This window comes from Acinonyx jubatus, chromosome E1, assembly GCF_027475565.1.
Source record: "Acinonyx jubatus isolate Ajub_Pintada_27869175 chromosome E1, VMU_Ajub_asm_v1.0, whole genome shotgun sequence".
Lineage (NCBI taxonomy): Eukaryota > Metazoa > Chordata > Mammalia > Carnivora > Felidae > Acinonyx > Acinonyx jubatus.
The window spans coordinates 44,849,306-44,863,445 of NC_069397.1; the positions used below are offsets into that span (position 1 = coordinate 44,849,306).

Here is a 14,140-nt window from a genome sequence, read left to right on the forward strand (position 1 = left end):
GATACACTGGGACAAGCAAACACTTCTAACTTCAGACGCTATGTAGTCTGTTCCCTGGTGATGAAATAACACTCAGAGCTGCTGAGGGATCATCATATATCACTTAATGGCAGAAAGAGTAAAATAGTAGGACCAGGAGTTATCAAAAAAGCTACCTTACATTTCATTTCAGTTGGAATTCAGCCTTCTACCCAGCACTGTCTGGCACCAGCTTTGTTACTAAAGTATTGATCTTAGAGCTTGAGGCCCCCTGGGTCAATGAGATGGAAATTCACTAAGAATTTAATGCTGTTGGCAAAGCCCAAGCTGGCCTTTCAAAGAAACTGACTGTAATTGCTTTCCGTTTCAGGCAAGTCTGATTAACAGGACTCTTTCAACGCAGGGTTTGTCTTTGTGGCCTTCAGCCTCTACTTCCCGTACATTCCCCCTCTGCTCTCCAGTTTCTCCCTAGAGCATCTCATGTATTTCAGTAGACCAGAGAGACCAACTCTGTGCCTCTGAAATCACATTACATAAGCCAGTGCCGACATGCCTGTCTCAGTGTAGGGAGAACTCTCAGAGGCGACAGAACATCTCTATTTTTCCTAGTCCATTTTCCTGGGTTTTCAACACTCACTCGTTCGCCCTGAACTTGCCGACCTTATTAGGGAATTAGACACAGATGAGAATATTGTATTGTGAAGCCAAAAAGTAGTTGATCCTCGTCAGAAATAGGCCACCCACAGAGGTACTTCTGCTAAGTTGAAGAGCGTCAGTAATCTGAGGATGTACTGGAAAGAGGAAAGAGAGCCAAAGGTCAGTGCTACAGCCAAGATAGAGTTTTCCTTATTTTAAGTATCAGACAGCCTGTTGTCCCAGGATCAGGGCAGATAACTGACATCCCAGAGGGAATAACCTAGTGTTGCATAAACATGCAACTGTCACAGGAAGATGAGTTATAGATGTCCTTTCTCAACTTGGTAACAGGATGGGTGTGTGTGTGTATCCAACTGTAAGCAGAGTGAAAAATCTTTTATCACATCAGAACTTCTAAGATTTTAGACTTGCATTCTGTATGAAAATATGCCTCTTGAAGCCCTCACAAACCTCAGACCTCACCACCTTATTCTAGCTTTCCATTTCCCACTATTCATCACTGTCATATCCTGAAATTAATCCATTTTATATTTTATTCCCATGGGCACTGAGATATCAGATTAACTCACTAATCTTATAAACTGATCTCTGCTATTCTAATAAGAGGGAGATAGCAAACCCATTTGAAGCAACTTGTGCATTTAAAGTAAGGCGTTTGAGAAAAGAAGTCATCAGTCTTTGTTATCTAACCTATTAATGACTTTGATCGTTGAAATTTGAGGCTGGGAGAGTAAACAGTTGGGGGCTGCTGGCCTTGTGCTGCTTAACATTTCTGTACAGCGTTAGGCTAGCCCTGCATGAACACCCTTTCTTTTTTGTTTCCTTTCTTCACCATCTCTATCTTCACAGTATCTAGCCTCCCATTCCACAGGAACAGCTCACAGATCAATGTTTACATATATACATATATATAGGAATATATGTGTAAGATTTTTATATCAAGATTAGAAGATTCAGTATTTTTAACTTTTTTAATAAAACACAGGATGCTTGTGAACTTTTTTGAGTACTGAGCTGATACAACCTAATGAGGTTATGATATGGGAGCCTAATTTGGGTTGACCTGATTTACTCAAACTAAGAGAAATAAATTTTATGGCGGGTAAAAAAGGGGAAGGGCTGCACAAATCCTACCTATTCCTTGTGGGTATAGTTGAGTATTTACTTAATTCTTTGTGACCAGAGTTGATGTCTTATAATACGTGGTCTGTTAAGATTTGTCCTCATCATTTTGGTCATGTTAGTCTATGAATTACACATTGGATACCTGATGCTCCAAAATCTGTGCCACAAAGCAGAGTGTCGGAGAAGAATCAATGTGCCTAAGTTAAAAAAGAAAGCATTCTCCCTAAAAAGGAAAACTAACTCTGTGTGGAGGACCTGCACAGCCTGGCTTCTTATAGAATACACGGCCTGAGATAACCATAAACGGTTATGGTGATGTTGTTTATTTGTTTGTTTTAATCCAAACATGAGCCTCCAGGCAGGATGACATTCAACCTTGCCATCACTGAAACACAAACTCTAGATTACTACTGATAGCCGTTGCAGGCTCCCACAACAACCCCTCAAAGTGGGAATGGGCTCTGTGCTTTCTAGAAGCATTAGGGAAGAATTCAGCAAAGTGATGGATCATTGGAAGGAAGAAAAAAAAAAGGTCCGGGAATAAATCAGCCCTTAGGAGGGGTTTGGAAGAGTTCAAACAAGGAAAAAGGTGGTGTACCAAACATCTACTAGCACTTGACTATCAGGAGGTGATCTACCTGCCTGGAAATATTAACTCTCTAATCTCCGTTCTGGGTCTACATCTGCTTCACTTCTAATTCTTTTCTGTCACTAAGGGGAATTCAGTTTTCTGAATTCTTCTGTTATGGTTTGAATGTAGCTTCCATGAAGAGATTTCAAGGATATATTATTGGATATTTGCCTAATTTTCCAATAATTTTTTTCCGTGTTGTCTAATCCAGTTTCTAACTCCCTATTGGCATCAAGACTAAATGTGAAACTCCTATCTGAAGTATTATTCTAGTGACTGAAGGTCATGGTTTTGTGATTTAAGGCAAGGGAGAAATTAGATGAAATCTAATGTATATCTTGGAATATATCCAGTTTGCCAATTGCATGAATGTCCTTCAGCTTTACAAATTTCTTTTCTCTCAGCATAAATCATGGGACTCACATCTATTAGTCAAGTAGGCAAACTGTTCCCATCTTTAAAACTCTTGTACCTTTGAGGATGGACACCAATAACACTTTTTTCCTTTTCTAAATTTCCAAAAATCAGTTTGGAAAAACCTAGTAATCATTCTTACTGCCATAAAAACTCATGTGAAGTTTGCTAAGTTATTAAATATACAGAGAAATAGTTCTGCTTATGAGAAGATGGAGAGAGAGCATTATTTTATGAGTTGGCAGGCATGCAGAAGAGTCAACTAAAGAAAACACAAAAGGACTTATACTCCCCTATATTGTTTGATTTTGGTACAAGATAGTAATGTTGCTTTATATGTTGAAAAGTGTGTGTGTGTCGGTACACACACTTTTTTTTTTTAAGTGGGTATGCCCTGAATAACAAATACTGGTTAAAACAACTTACCTAAAAATCTAAACTGGGAGAAGCAGAGCAAGTGATTAAGGCAGTTTTGATCCTGAAAGTAGCGTCAGAAATAGAGGCTAATTTGTCCTGTTAATGAATCTCTAAAGCAATAATGGCTGAATGAAAAGATGGGAATCCCCCAGGCTTTCCCAGGTTGTCAAACCAAGATTAGTGGCACGGCAAACAGAGGGAGTTATCGCCAGCTTAAGGGGATAAGACAGCACATTTTCTTTTTTGTGAGCACAGCAACTTCCTCAGCGGTCTCTAGAGACTTTCAAAAGGAGATCTCCACATTTGGTAAAATCAACCCTAATAGCCTTCTATCCTCCCAACTGTAAGAACCCCCAGCTGTGGGGCATGTATTGACTGCAGCCATCAGCTTACCCAGTTGGTTCTACCATTCAAATGTTACTTGTAAGCATTCACTTACTTATTTCCACCTCTATGGACCACACCCTAGGGTCTCATTTGAGCTGCTTTTGCCTCCTGATGGGTCTCCCCTTCAAACCATTCTCCACCAGCAGCCAAAGTAATTTTTTTAAGCACAAATCCAACCATGTAACCTCCTCCTGAAAATCCTTTCATGGCTTCTTCAAAGCCCTGTACAACAAAAGTAGCTTCTGCCTACCTTTTTAAATTGAGCTCATTCATTCTCCCTCCTATTCATGATACTCTGGTCATAACTGATCATCTGCTAATTCCTAGAACTTGCTGAGCTCTCTCCCACCTGTGGGCCTTTGCACTTAACAGTTCCCTCCATCTGGAGCTCACTTTCCCTGGCTTGTCACATGGCAGCATCTCTCACTCCTCCTTCAGATCGCAGCTTAAAATGCCATTTCCTCAGAGAGACTTCCACTTGTCACCTTATATAAGTAAGTCCCTCCTTGTTTTCCTTATCATAGCAGCTTATATACTTTTTTCCTAACAGTTACCACAATCTATTATTAATTTGTTATATGTGCATTCTTGTTTATATTGTCCATTTTGCCCTCTAGAATGTGAGTGAGTTCATGAGGACAGGAACCTTTTCCGTCACACTCAACCCTGGTCTTCCTAACGCTTAATAAGTATCTGGCACACAGTAAGCACTCAGTAGATGTTTTTTCAAATAACGAATTAATAAGTAAACAAAGGAATGATAAGTGGTACTAATTTTAAGCTTGCAACTAAAAATATTTGAGAAACTCTTCTGGCAATTCAACAGACAGTGTCTTTTGTTCATTCTGTCACTGTGTGTCAGGAGTAAGTGGAGCCATGCATTTCAGCAAGGATTCAGTGAGCACTTATAAAGTAATATTTTCAAGGCTCTGTGTTAAGCACTGCAGAGGATACAAATACAAGTTAGATAGATCGTCTACCAGGAATTAACAGGTTAGTGGTTTTAATAGACACATTTATAACTAGCTATAAATCAAGGCAGAGTGCTATGCTAGGGGTATAAACAAAGAGCTGAGCAACATGGGGGAGGAAGAGATAAATGATAAATCTTAAGTGCCTGCTGTTATTGTTTTAAACTGTGACCGTTCAATGGAGTCATAGCTCTTCCGCCTCGCGAAGCCCTGCCAACTGCCTAAAGACTTCATTGTTGAGGAGAAGTGTCCATTTGCCTCAGGCCGGTGATGCATTAACAGAACAGAAAGAAGGGCAGTTGGAAACTGGGGGACAAAGTGGTAGGAAATTTCTATCCAGATTCCATGTTTAAAAAGAAGTAATGCTGCTCCACCCATTTCTACAAAGACGTATCTTGGGCACACTTGACTTTTACAGTCCACTACCTATGGTTTACTTTCATCAGGCCCTTTCATTTCATTTCCATACTGAATATGAAACAGTAGGACAGGCTGACTACAGATGTATTTTGTATTCAGGTTGCAAGACAAGAACATGCCAAAGCAGTTACCGGCTGATATGCTAAAGGTGGAAGAAAGAATTTTTGCAAAGATGTGTGGGTGTCATTTGCTGAGAATTGACAGCAACAAGCAGACTGTAAGGCAACATCCACCAAAGTGTGGCTGTGGGCAGCATTTTTAAGATGAGAGATGAAAAAGAGGATTGTCATTCTCTTCTCAATATTTGAGTCATGGTTCTACTCATTTCACAGTCGAACAGTGGCAATGTAGATGCCCACAAATTCAAGGCCACAGTGGGAGTGAATTAGAAAGCAGATCTGGAAGTCCTTGTGCTCCTCTTCCTTGAGCCCATCTGCTTAGCATGTGTTCGTTTCATGAAACGTTTGTTGAACTTCTACTCTACACCAATGACTCTGCCAGCCACTAGAGAAACTTTGGTGAATGAGATCCCACCCAACACTAAAGCCATTACCTTCTAAAGGGAAGTCATGAGCAACCAACATTTGTGCCTTACTACAGAGTACCCTAGGAATCCGGACCAAGAGAAAATACTCTGCAGAAGAGGTGATGCTCAAGTTGAGCCTTGAAGGATGAGTTGATTCCATGAAGCACTGGAATGGAGTGGGAGAGCACTATAGACAGGCAAGAAAAGGTCATGGCAGGAGAAAAAGCAGCTGTAAAGATAGGAAAGTCTTTGGGGAATTGTGAGAACATGTGATTAGAAGGTAAGACACATGGTCAGAAAAAATGATTACAAGTGTCACTAGGAAAAAAGCTTTGAATACTGTGTTTAAGACTTCACAGTTTATTCTGTAGATAACAGAGAGTCTCTGTACCTTTTTTCTTAATGTTTATTTTTGACAGAGAGACAGAGCACGAGTGGAGGAGGGGCAGGCAGAGGGAGACACAGAATCTGAAACAGTCTCCAGGCTCCAAGCTGTCAGCACAGAGCCCGAGGTGGGGCTTGAACTCACGGGCGGTGAGATCATGACCTGAGCCGAAGTGGGATGCTCAACCGACTGAGCCACCCAGGCACCCCTAGTCTCTGTACCTTTTTAAGGAAGAGGAGACAATGATCATTTAACTCTGATGATGTGAAAAATAGCCCTGACAAGTGGTATATGGAAGATGGGTTGAAGAAGAGGAGAGAGTACAAGTAGAGATACTTGTTGTAAGGTTTATAGCAATAGCGTAGGTGAGAAATGCCAAGACCTACAATGTGAGAATAGAGAGCAAGGTGTATGTGAAAGAGACATTTTGGAGATACTTAAAAAGCAGTTGGTCTTTTTTTGTGTGTAGACGGTGAGGGTGGAGGGCTCACAAATGACTCCCAAAACTTATCTTGAATAATGGAAAGGAGTGAAGCTACTGACCAACATAGACCATTCTGACGGAGGAGGGCTTCTAGCACAAGCAAAGATGGGAGGAAGAATAATAGGCTTATGGGGCGAAGGTGAGTCCTGTTTTGGACATGTTGATAATGAATTACCTCCAAGGAAGATGCACAGGAATGTTTAGGAATGTGACTTTGGAAAATAGGGAAAGAGAACATTTAAAGCACAGAGTGATGGATTATCAGCAGATAAGTAGACAATAGCAGCTGAAGGACTAAACAAGATCACCCAAGAGTATAAAGCAGGAAGTTTAGAAGCATGAGAAGAGAATAGTTTCATTTAAATGCTAGGAGAGGGGCGCCTGGGTGGCTCAGTTGGTTAAGCGTCCAACTTCAGCTCACGTCATGATCTCGTGGTTTGTGGGCTTGCGTCGGGCTCTGTGCTGACAGCTGAGAGCCTGGAGCCTGTTTCAGATTCTGTGTCTCCCTCTCTCTCTGCCCTTCCCCTGCTCATACTCTGTCTGTCTCTCTCTCAAAAATAAATAAACATTAAAAAAAGAAGAAAATAAATGCTAGGAGAAAATGATGAGCCAAATAATAATAATTTACAAGGGGAATAGTAGAGTTAGAAGAAGAAACAAGAGAAAGTAAGATGATGGAAGTCAAAGGAGAAAAGTTTTCTGGGCCAGGTCTGAAGTGATGAATATAATTTCTGCCTGCATTCCATTAGCCAGAACTCTGCAACCGCACTTGAATGTGAACATGAGGCTCCTGGCAGAGTAGCTGCCTCCCAGCAACGGCTGCTGGCTGTGGAAGAGAGCACAGATCTTTCGTCGGCAGCTGTCCCCCTCTGTCCCATAATTCCAATCTCACTAGGTCTCCTTAAATAATTCCCCACATCCACCTCTATACCATACGCACATTCCACAGTAGCACACAGTATTTCCACCCAAATTGTAAGATAGATAAGCTGGCTTCAGATTGTAGGCAATGCCTGGCCAGCGGGCTGTAACTCTACTGCTTTATCACATGTGAGCACTGCACAGAAGAGTATCAAAACACCTACCTAAGTGATGTTTCTCCGAAACACTAGCATGTTGTATATCGACTTTCCTCATAAGAGCTAATGAAATCTATGTGACTACACGTCAGTGCCTATGACTAGAACAATGGAGAAAACATCCATGCTGGAAATATTTGAGCCCATTTGTTAGCATGTTCCCCTACTACAAATAGAACCTTTAAGTCTAGCTATCTCCCTGGGGTGCTAAGTGAAAATCTGTTAGAAAAACAAACATAGAGCCATTGTGTATTTTGTGTAAAACAACTGCTCTTCAATTTCCAAACTGTTAAATGGGCCAAAGGAAGGGAGAGTGATTCTTGCTTTAGAAAAGGTTTTTTCTCTAAAGGACCCCATAGCTCTGAAGTCTTGAGGCATAGGGAAGCAGGGTTATCATGTAAGAGTAGCACCTCACTGCCTTGTAATCTGCCACTGTCCAAGGGTTGGCATCACTTGTCTCCAATTACCTATATCAAGGGGCTGCTGATGCCTGCAAAGGGGAATGGAGGTAGGATCTACCCTCTGCTATTCTGGATACTACCTTCTGTACCTTTGTCAGAACATAAACATCCAGGATAGAGGAGAGGCAACAGTGCTGGGGGAAGAATCTTCAACTCTTACCTGTGATTGGTTCTCCACTAAAATACCTAAAAGCAAATCCATCGTGAATATATGGTTTAACATCCTCCTGAAAAACCTCTGGTCTACATGAGAAATTTCTGTTCGTCCTGTTAGCTTAACTTTTACTTTCTTTCTTAGGAACTATTTAGCTCTGTCCTTATCCCCCCACTCTGCCTAAAATTATACTACCAAGTTTTCCTGCATTGACTAACAGTGTATGGCACCCATACCCACTGATTGTTCCCTAATCTGTGGATTTATCTTTTGGCTGTGAAGCTATTGAGGTCAAGGCATGGAGGGGTAAGGATTGAGGTTAAGGATAAGGTCTCACATTTCACCCTGCTGCACACATTAAAGATGAAAGCTCTGTTTGAGCACAGTCATCTTCCAATATGTTTAAAGTCATGTGTGGTTAATATTCATTCCTTTAGTGTGGCACTGTGCTACTTATGGAGAATGTAAAAGAAATATAGAACACATTTCACTTAATATAGCTCACTTAATTCTTGCCACAGTCCTGAGAGGTAGTTAACACCGTTCCCTTCTTACAGAGAGGTTATGTAGTTTTTCCAAGGTTGCAAAGCTTTTCCAAGTGGCAGAACTAGGATTTGAACATAGGTCTATTTTAATTTTGTTTCACAGATGAAGAGGCAGCACTGTGAATTCAGACAGGGAAATCTGCAATGGAACTTTGAATCACAAGGTGACCTTGTTATATAAGCTATGTGGAAATCATTCTACTGCCTTCACCACTGCCCCCCCTCCTTTGTTTGGTCTTTATCACCACATTTGAACCCACATAAAGTTGACTTTGATTAGCATCATCTTTAATTGTAGAGGGAAAACGCAGTTGTGTTCAGTCGTGCATAAAATCATGTCACACTGATGAGAGCTCCCTCTGTTTCGTAGCTAGTCTCTCCCAAAATGCCAGTCAAAAAATGTCAAAATTAATTGTTGATTTTAATTATGTTAAGGATTCAGAGTTTATACCGTACAAATGAATACATTGCTCTTTACATTGGTTGACTTCTTCACACAAATATGCCCGTTTTTCACACGAATGAAAACCAAGTTGCTAATCTCGTCAGTGTGCTAACAGAACTAGGTTTCAGAAAACCCTGGGTTCTCATCCCAGCTCTTTTATATCCCAGCATTGTGAGCTGGGAGCTGTCCTTCAGTCTTGCCAAGTCTCAGTCTTCCACCATGATATTAGGAGTAATATTTAGTCCTAGGTGTTTGTGAGAATCTAAGAAAGCGTTAACGTATTTTTAAAACCACAAGGTAGTGTGCAACTTCACAGTATTATGAATTCAATCTTCTTTAAATATGTGTTCCTATTACCTAAGAGTACATAATGGAGACAACACGGCTTCCAGCCTCCATACAGTCTCGCAGGAAGACTGGCATGCAGACAGCGTGCTGCAGCAGGTGTGATGGAGGTGTATACCAACAAGACTCTAAGGGAAGAGCCCCTGGGGCATCTGGTGGGACCAGGGAAGACTTCACAGAGGAGATGCTGTGAACTGAGACTTCAGGAAGGAGAAATAGTTGGCCTGATGAACTAAACAGGGAAGGGAATTCCAGGCGGAGGGAAAGTACATTTGAAACCCTAAAATAATTTACTCTGTCTGAAATTAGAGGCACAAGGTAAGGAGGTAAAAACAGAGAAATAGATGTGGGACAAGTTATGGAGAGCCTTTGAATACCATGCTAAGGAGTTTAGATTCTGTCTAGGAGGAAGTATAAATCCACTGAAGAATTTTTTGCAGCATTTTTACCAGGTTTCTGCACTGTAAGATTATTGGCATGGGCCAAGGAGCAGGCAGTGGGAAGAATGAGGCTCTTGCAATTGTCCAAGAGAGAAAGTATAAAGAGAGGAGAAAACACCTGCTAGATTTTATGTCTGAGTGATTGGCAGTATACTAAAAAATAAATCTTAAAGGGATTTGGATTTGAAGGAAAGCTTCAACTCCAAATAATGTCATATGACAGGTCATTTGAATTATCATTTGAAGGTAGAAGGATCCAGCAGGCAGTTAGAGAAGCAAAACAATATGTCTGTGCTGGAGATCTCACTGCAGTGAGAGCTGGAGCCAGGAGACCTATGATATGAGAGGAAATGGAAAATAAAGCAGAGAAGTTACATCATGGAAGGAAATGGGAGCTGAAGTGTCAGGGTGGTGTCACAGATGTCAGAAGAGAGTTCCAGGGGAGGTAGTTAATAGGGCCTGATGCTGGAGGGGAAAAAAGAAAAAGACAAAACTCAAAGGCTAAAAGGCAACCAAGGAAGAGGCCGCTGGTGATCTTAGAGAATGGTGAGACTAGGAGTCAAAAGGAGTAAGGTTTGAGAGTGAACAAATAATTAGAAAAATAGCAATAAACACAGACATATGTAGTGTAACACATTCAGACGGTAGGTTAGCCAGTGGCACCACACCTTATCAGAACAGTAAGGGATAAATGGAAATGCCAGCATATAATATAAATTGCTATTATCCTTCGTGTCCTGAGCACTATAAACTCTGTGTCCAGCGAACTGTTCAGAACCATTTTTGTGAATAATGTGATGTGCTTGTGTCAAAAAAGAAACGAATTACCGTTGTCACCTTCATCCGTTCCTTGACCTGTATTGCTTGCTGGTTCTCCTCGATGCCAGATCAATAACAGCAAAAGGAAGCATTGTCATCTCTAGCTAGCTGAAATGCATACTAATGCAAACATCTTACCAGGATTTCTCAGTTATGGTAGTAAAATTAAAGCACGAGGGCAATGTCGATTCTGTGTCTAATCCGTTTCCTTCTCAGATGTGAGTTGTTTTTTTTTTTAATCTTACCCCTGATGGGCATGGTTTCTCATTAATGGCCTGAAGCATCAGGAGTAGGTCAGAGGCCTGTATTCAAGGGTCCTAGTACTATGTAGATGAGTCTACGGATGAGTCAAAGTAATAATTCTTACACCAGAGAGGCTGCAATAATTTCAATGTTAATAACTGGATAGGGTTTTGAGAACTTGAGATAGGGCTCTTTATAAATGTTTCATGTCATTCTCACTTAACCTGTACCCTATTAAAATAGCCTACCAACTAAATTGGGCTTTCTAAGGATAAATAAAAGTTCAGTAGCAATTTCCAGGTTTTGTGAATGTGAAACAATCTGAGCTCATACCTACAGATGATACTGATGATTCCATGCAGGCTACACTTCTCTGAGACACTCTTTTAACTAAATAACTTCCTTTCTGTTATGGTTAATCTTATCCAGTCAAGTAAGTTGGCACGGTATCCACTAGAATTCAGAAATTCTTGAAGTTCAAGGTTAGAACATGGTAAAAGTTCTTCTTAAAGTCTTTTTGGAATGAAATCTCTCGATAATGATTCCTCTGTAAGATGGGAGTTAGCCCATACCCTATTATTGAGATTCTTTACTGAAGCTTAAAAAAAATCAAAGAAGAAATTAAAAATGCATTTGTTTTTCAGACTTAGTATGAGGTCTCTCCAGATGTTAAACCTGGCAGAGTAGCCAACGTTCAACACAAGAGAAAACCATCCAGTAGATATTTGGGCCACTTTTCAGGGAAGCATCATCAATGAAAATTTACTTGCTGTTTCCTTCTTTTTGGTTAATTTATTAGGCTTGAAGCTGAGATAATGATTTAATTTCCCTCTTCTATGATACTCCAAGTGAAAGGAATAGAAGAGTTTTGTTACCAGTGGCATAAAGAATTCTACTAACCAGTAACCTGGTGGGGGTGAAGAGAGACAGTTCTAAGTGTCCACGGCTCCCACAGGCCAGAGCAAATGTGGCAAGAAGGCACATCCCAAAGATGTGCTTTGCTTCCAAAAAATTGTATTGAGAATTTTTTTTAATATGAAATTTATTGTCAAATTGGTTACCATACAACACCCAGTGCTCATCCCAACAGGTACCCTCCTCAATGCCCATCACCCACCCTCCCCTCCCTCCTACCCCCCCACCAACCGTCAGTTTGTTCTCAGTTTTTAAGAGTCTCCTATGGTTTGGCTCTCTCCCCCTCTAACTTTTTTTTTTCCTTCCCCTCCCCCACGGTCTTCTGTTAAGTTTCTCAGGATCCACATAAGAGTGAAAATTTTGGGGGCGCCTGGGTGGCTCAGTCGGTTAAGCGTCCGACTTTGGCTCAGGTCGCGATCTCGCGGTCCGTGAGTTTGAGCCCCGCGTCGGGCTCTGGGCTGATGGCTCAGAGCCTGGAGCCTGCTTCTGATTCTGTGTCTCCCTCTCTCTCTGCCCCTCCCCCGTTCATGCTCTGTCTCTCTCTGTCTCAAAAATAAATAAATGTTAAAAAAAAAAGTGAAAATTTTGTACATGCAATACACTGTGTTAGGCACTCCAGCGAATATAAATAACTCAGAATTTCAGTCATAAATATGAATACACGCACACACACACACGTATACACACATACATTGACACTTAAAGGAATATATCATTAGGATGCTTTGAGCTAGAAGAAATAGAAAATTCCAACTCAAATGGATTGAACAAATAAATGTATTACTTCATATAACAAGTCCAAGCTTTAGGCAGCTTCTGATTGTCATACAGTCAGGGCTTATGCTCTATTTTTCTGTAATTCTCTCAGCTTAGCCCTTCTGTTATCTTTGTCCTCTGACCAGATGCCCACATGATTGCAAGAGAGCCATGGCAGTTCTGGTATCATGGGCTGATAAGACAACATGCAGAGGCAGAAAAGAGGGTTTTCTCTTAAGAGATTAGGGACCCATTAGCAAGGTGATGGGGGGAATGGATGCTGTTAGGAAACCTACAGTCAAGTAGAGGAGAGAGCAAGAAATACTGTGCTAGATACTGTACTAGAGAGATATACAGTCTGTAAGCCTTGTACCAAAAAGAAAGTACTGCCCTTTCTCAGGTGGGGGAAAGGTAGAGGCGGATCAAAGACAACTTCACTTGGACAAGAGGTTGTTAATCCATTGGGGACATGTTGAGCTTAAGATACTGCGGGACCTCCAGGTGGAGAAATCCAGTAGACAGTTGGATGTATATTGATTGGAATAAGTCTGGGAAATCTAGATTGAGAAAAAGATACAGGTGGTGGTGAAGGCTCTCAGGATGGATGAGCTAATGGAGAGAGGACACACTAGGACCGGAAAGAAGATCCTGAGGAGCACTGACATTTTAAAGCACGGGTAAAATAAGAGGAGTTCACAGAGACAGAAAATAAAAATGAATCTTTTAATGCCATCTGTGTGTGGGATGGGTGCAAGCCAACTAGAAATGACATTTTGTGGTATTCACACATGTGATCTGGGTAAAGGACTGGTAAAAGCGAGGAACCTTTCAATAGCCATTATTTGCCCAGCATCAGGTGCTGTTCCCTAAGAAACTGGTAGAATGAGACAGAGTTTCCCTGGAGGAATGGCTAGACCTGAACAGTCCCCCACCAACACAGAACTGGAGCATTAAAATTTTAAAATGAGTCTCTTTTTCTTTGCAGGAGTGGTCACACATTACTTGCTTTCTGGTTTTCCCGCCAAGAAGGAAAACTAAACCGACAGCAGACTATAGAGCTGGGACATCACATCCTCAAAGCACACATTTTTAAGGTAATTACAAAAGTTGAAGAATTTTCTCTTTCCATCACCAGCAGGCTTTCCTTAACACTGTGTGTGTGAAGCTACTGTCATTTTCTTATAGTCCCTGCTTGTTGTAGAGCTGTTCCATCTCCTAAAATTTATGGCCTGTTCCTCCATAGACCTTTGGGAAGAGAATGACATTTGTCTTCTCCCAGTTTAGCCGATTGCTAGGCTTTTTGGGACATGTACATGTATAATCATTTAGGTAAGAGCCATATACACATACATATGTGTACTCTATATATGACCTACCATGTCCTATAGCAATCAGTTGCAGATTTTCACAATGCCTTAAAAAAAAAAAGAAAGAAAAAATCGCTGAGAGCAGTTATTCTTTCAGTTTTCTTGTAATTGTTTTATGAAGATTTTTTTTCATATTCTGGGTGCTATGATTTTCAAAATGTTTATCTGGAGCCAG

At 41.0% G+C, this 14,140-nt stretch overlaps 1 protein-coding gene across 14 annotated transcripts in view; it reads left to right on the forward strand.

Annotated features, from left to right (window-relative positions):
* Nucleotides 1-14,140, forward strand: part of TANC2 (tetratricopeptide repeat, ankyrin repeat and coiled-coil containing 2) — a 365,567-nt gene that overhangs the window by 297,951 nt on the left and 53,476 nt on the right. For all 14 annotated transcript variants that reach the window (XM_053211751.1, XM_027047991.2, XM_053211753.1 and 11 more), the window contains one exon: nucleotides 13,584-13,692. In XM_053211751.1, the coding sequence (XP_053067726.1) occupies nucleotides 13,584-13,692 (109 nt within the window). The remainder of the gene's footprint in view (nucleotides 1-13,583; nucleotides 13,693-14,140) is intronic.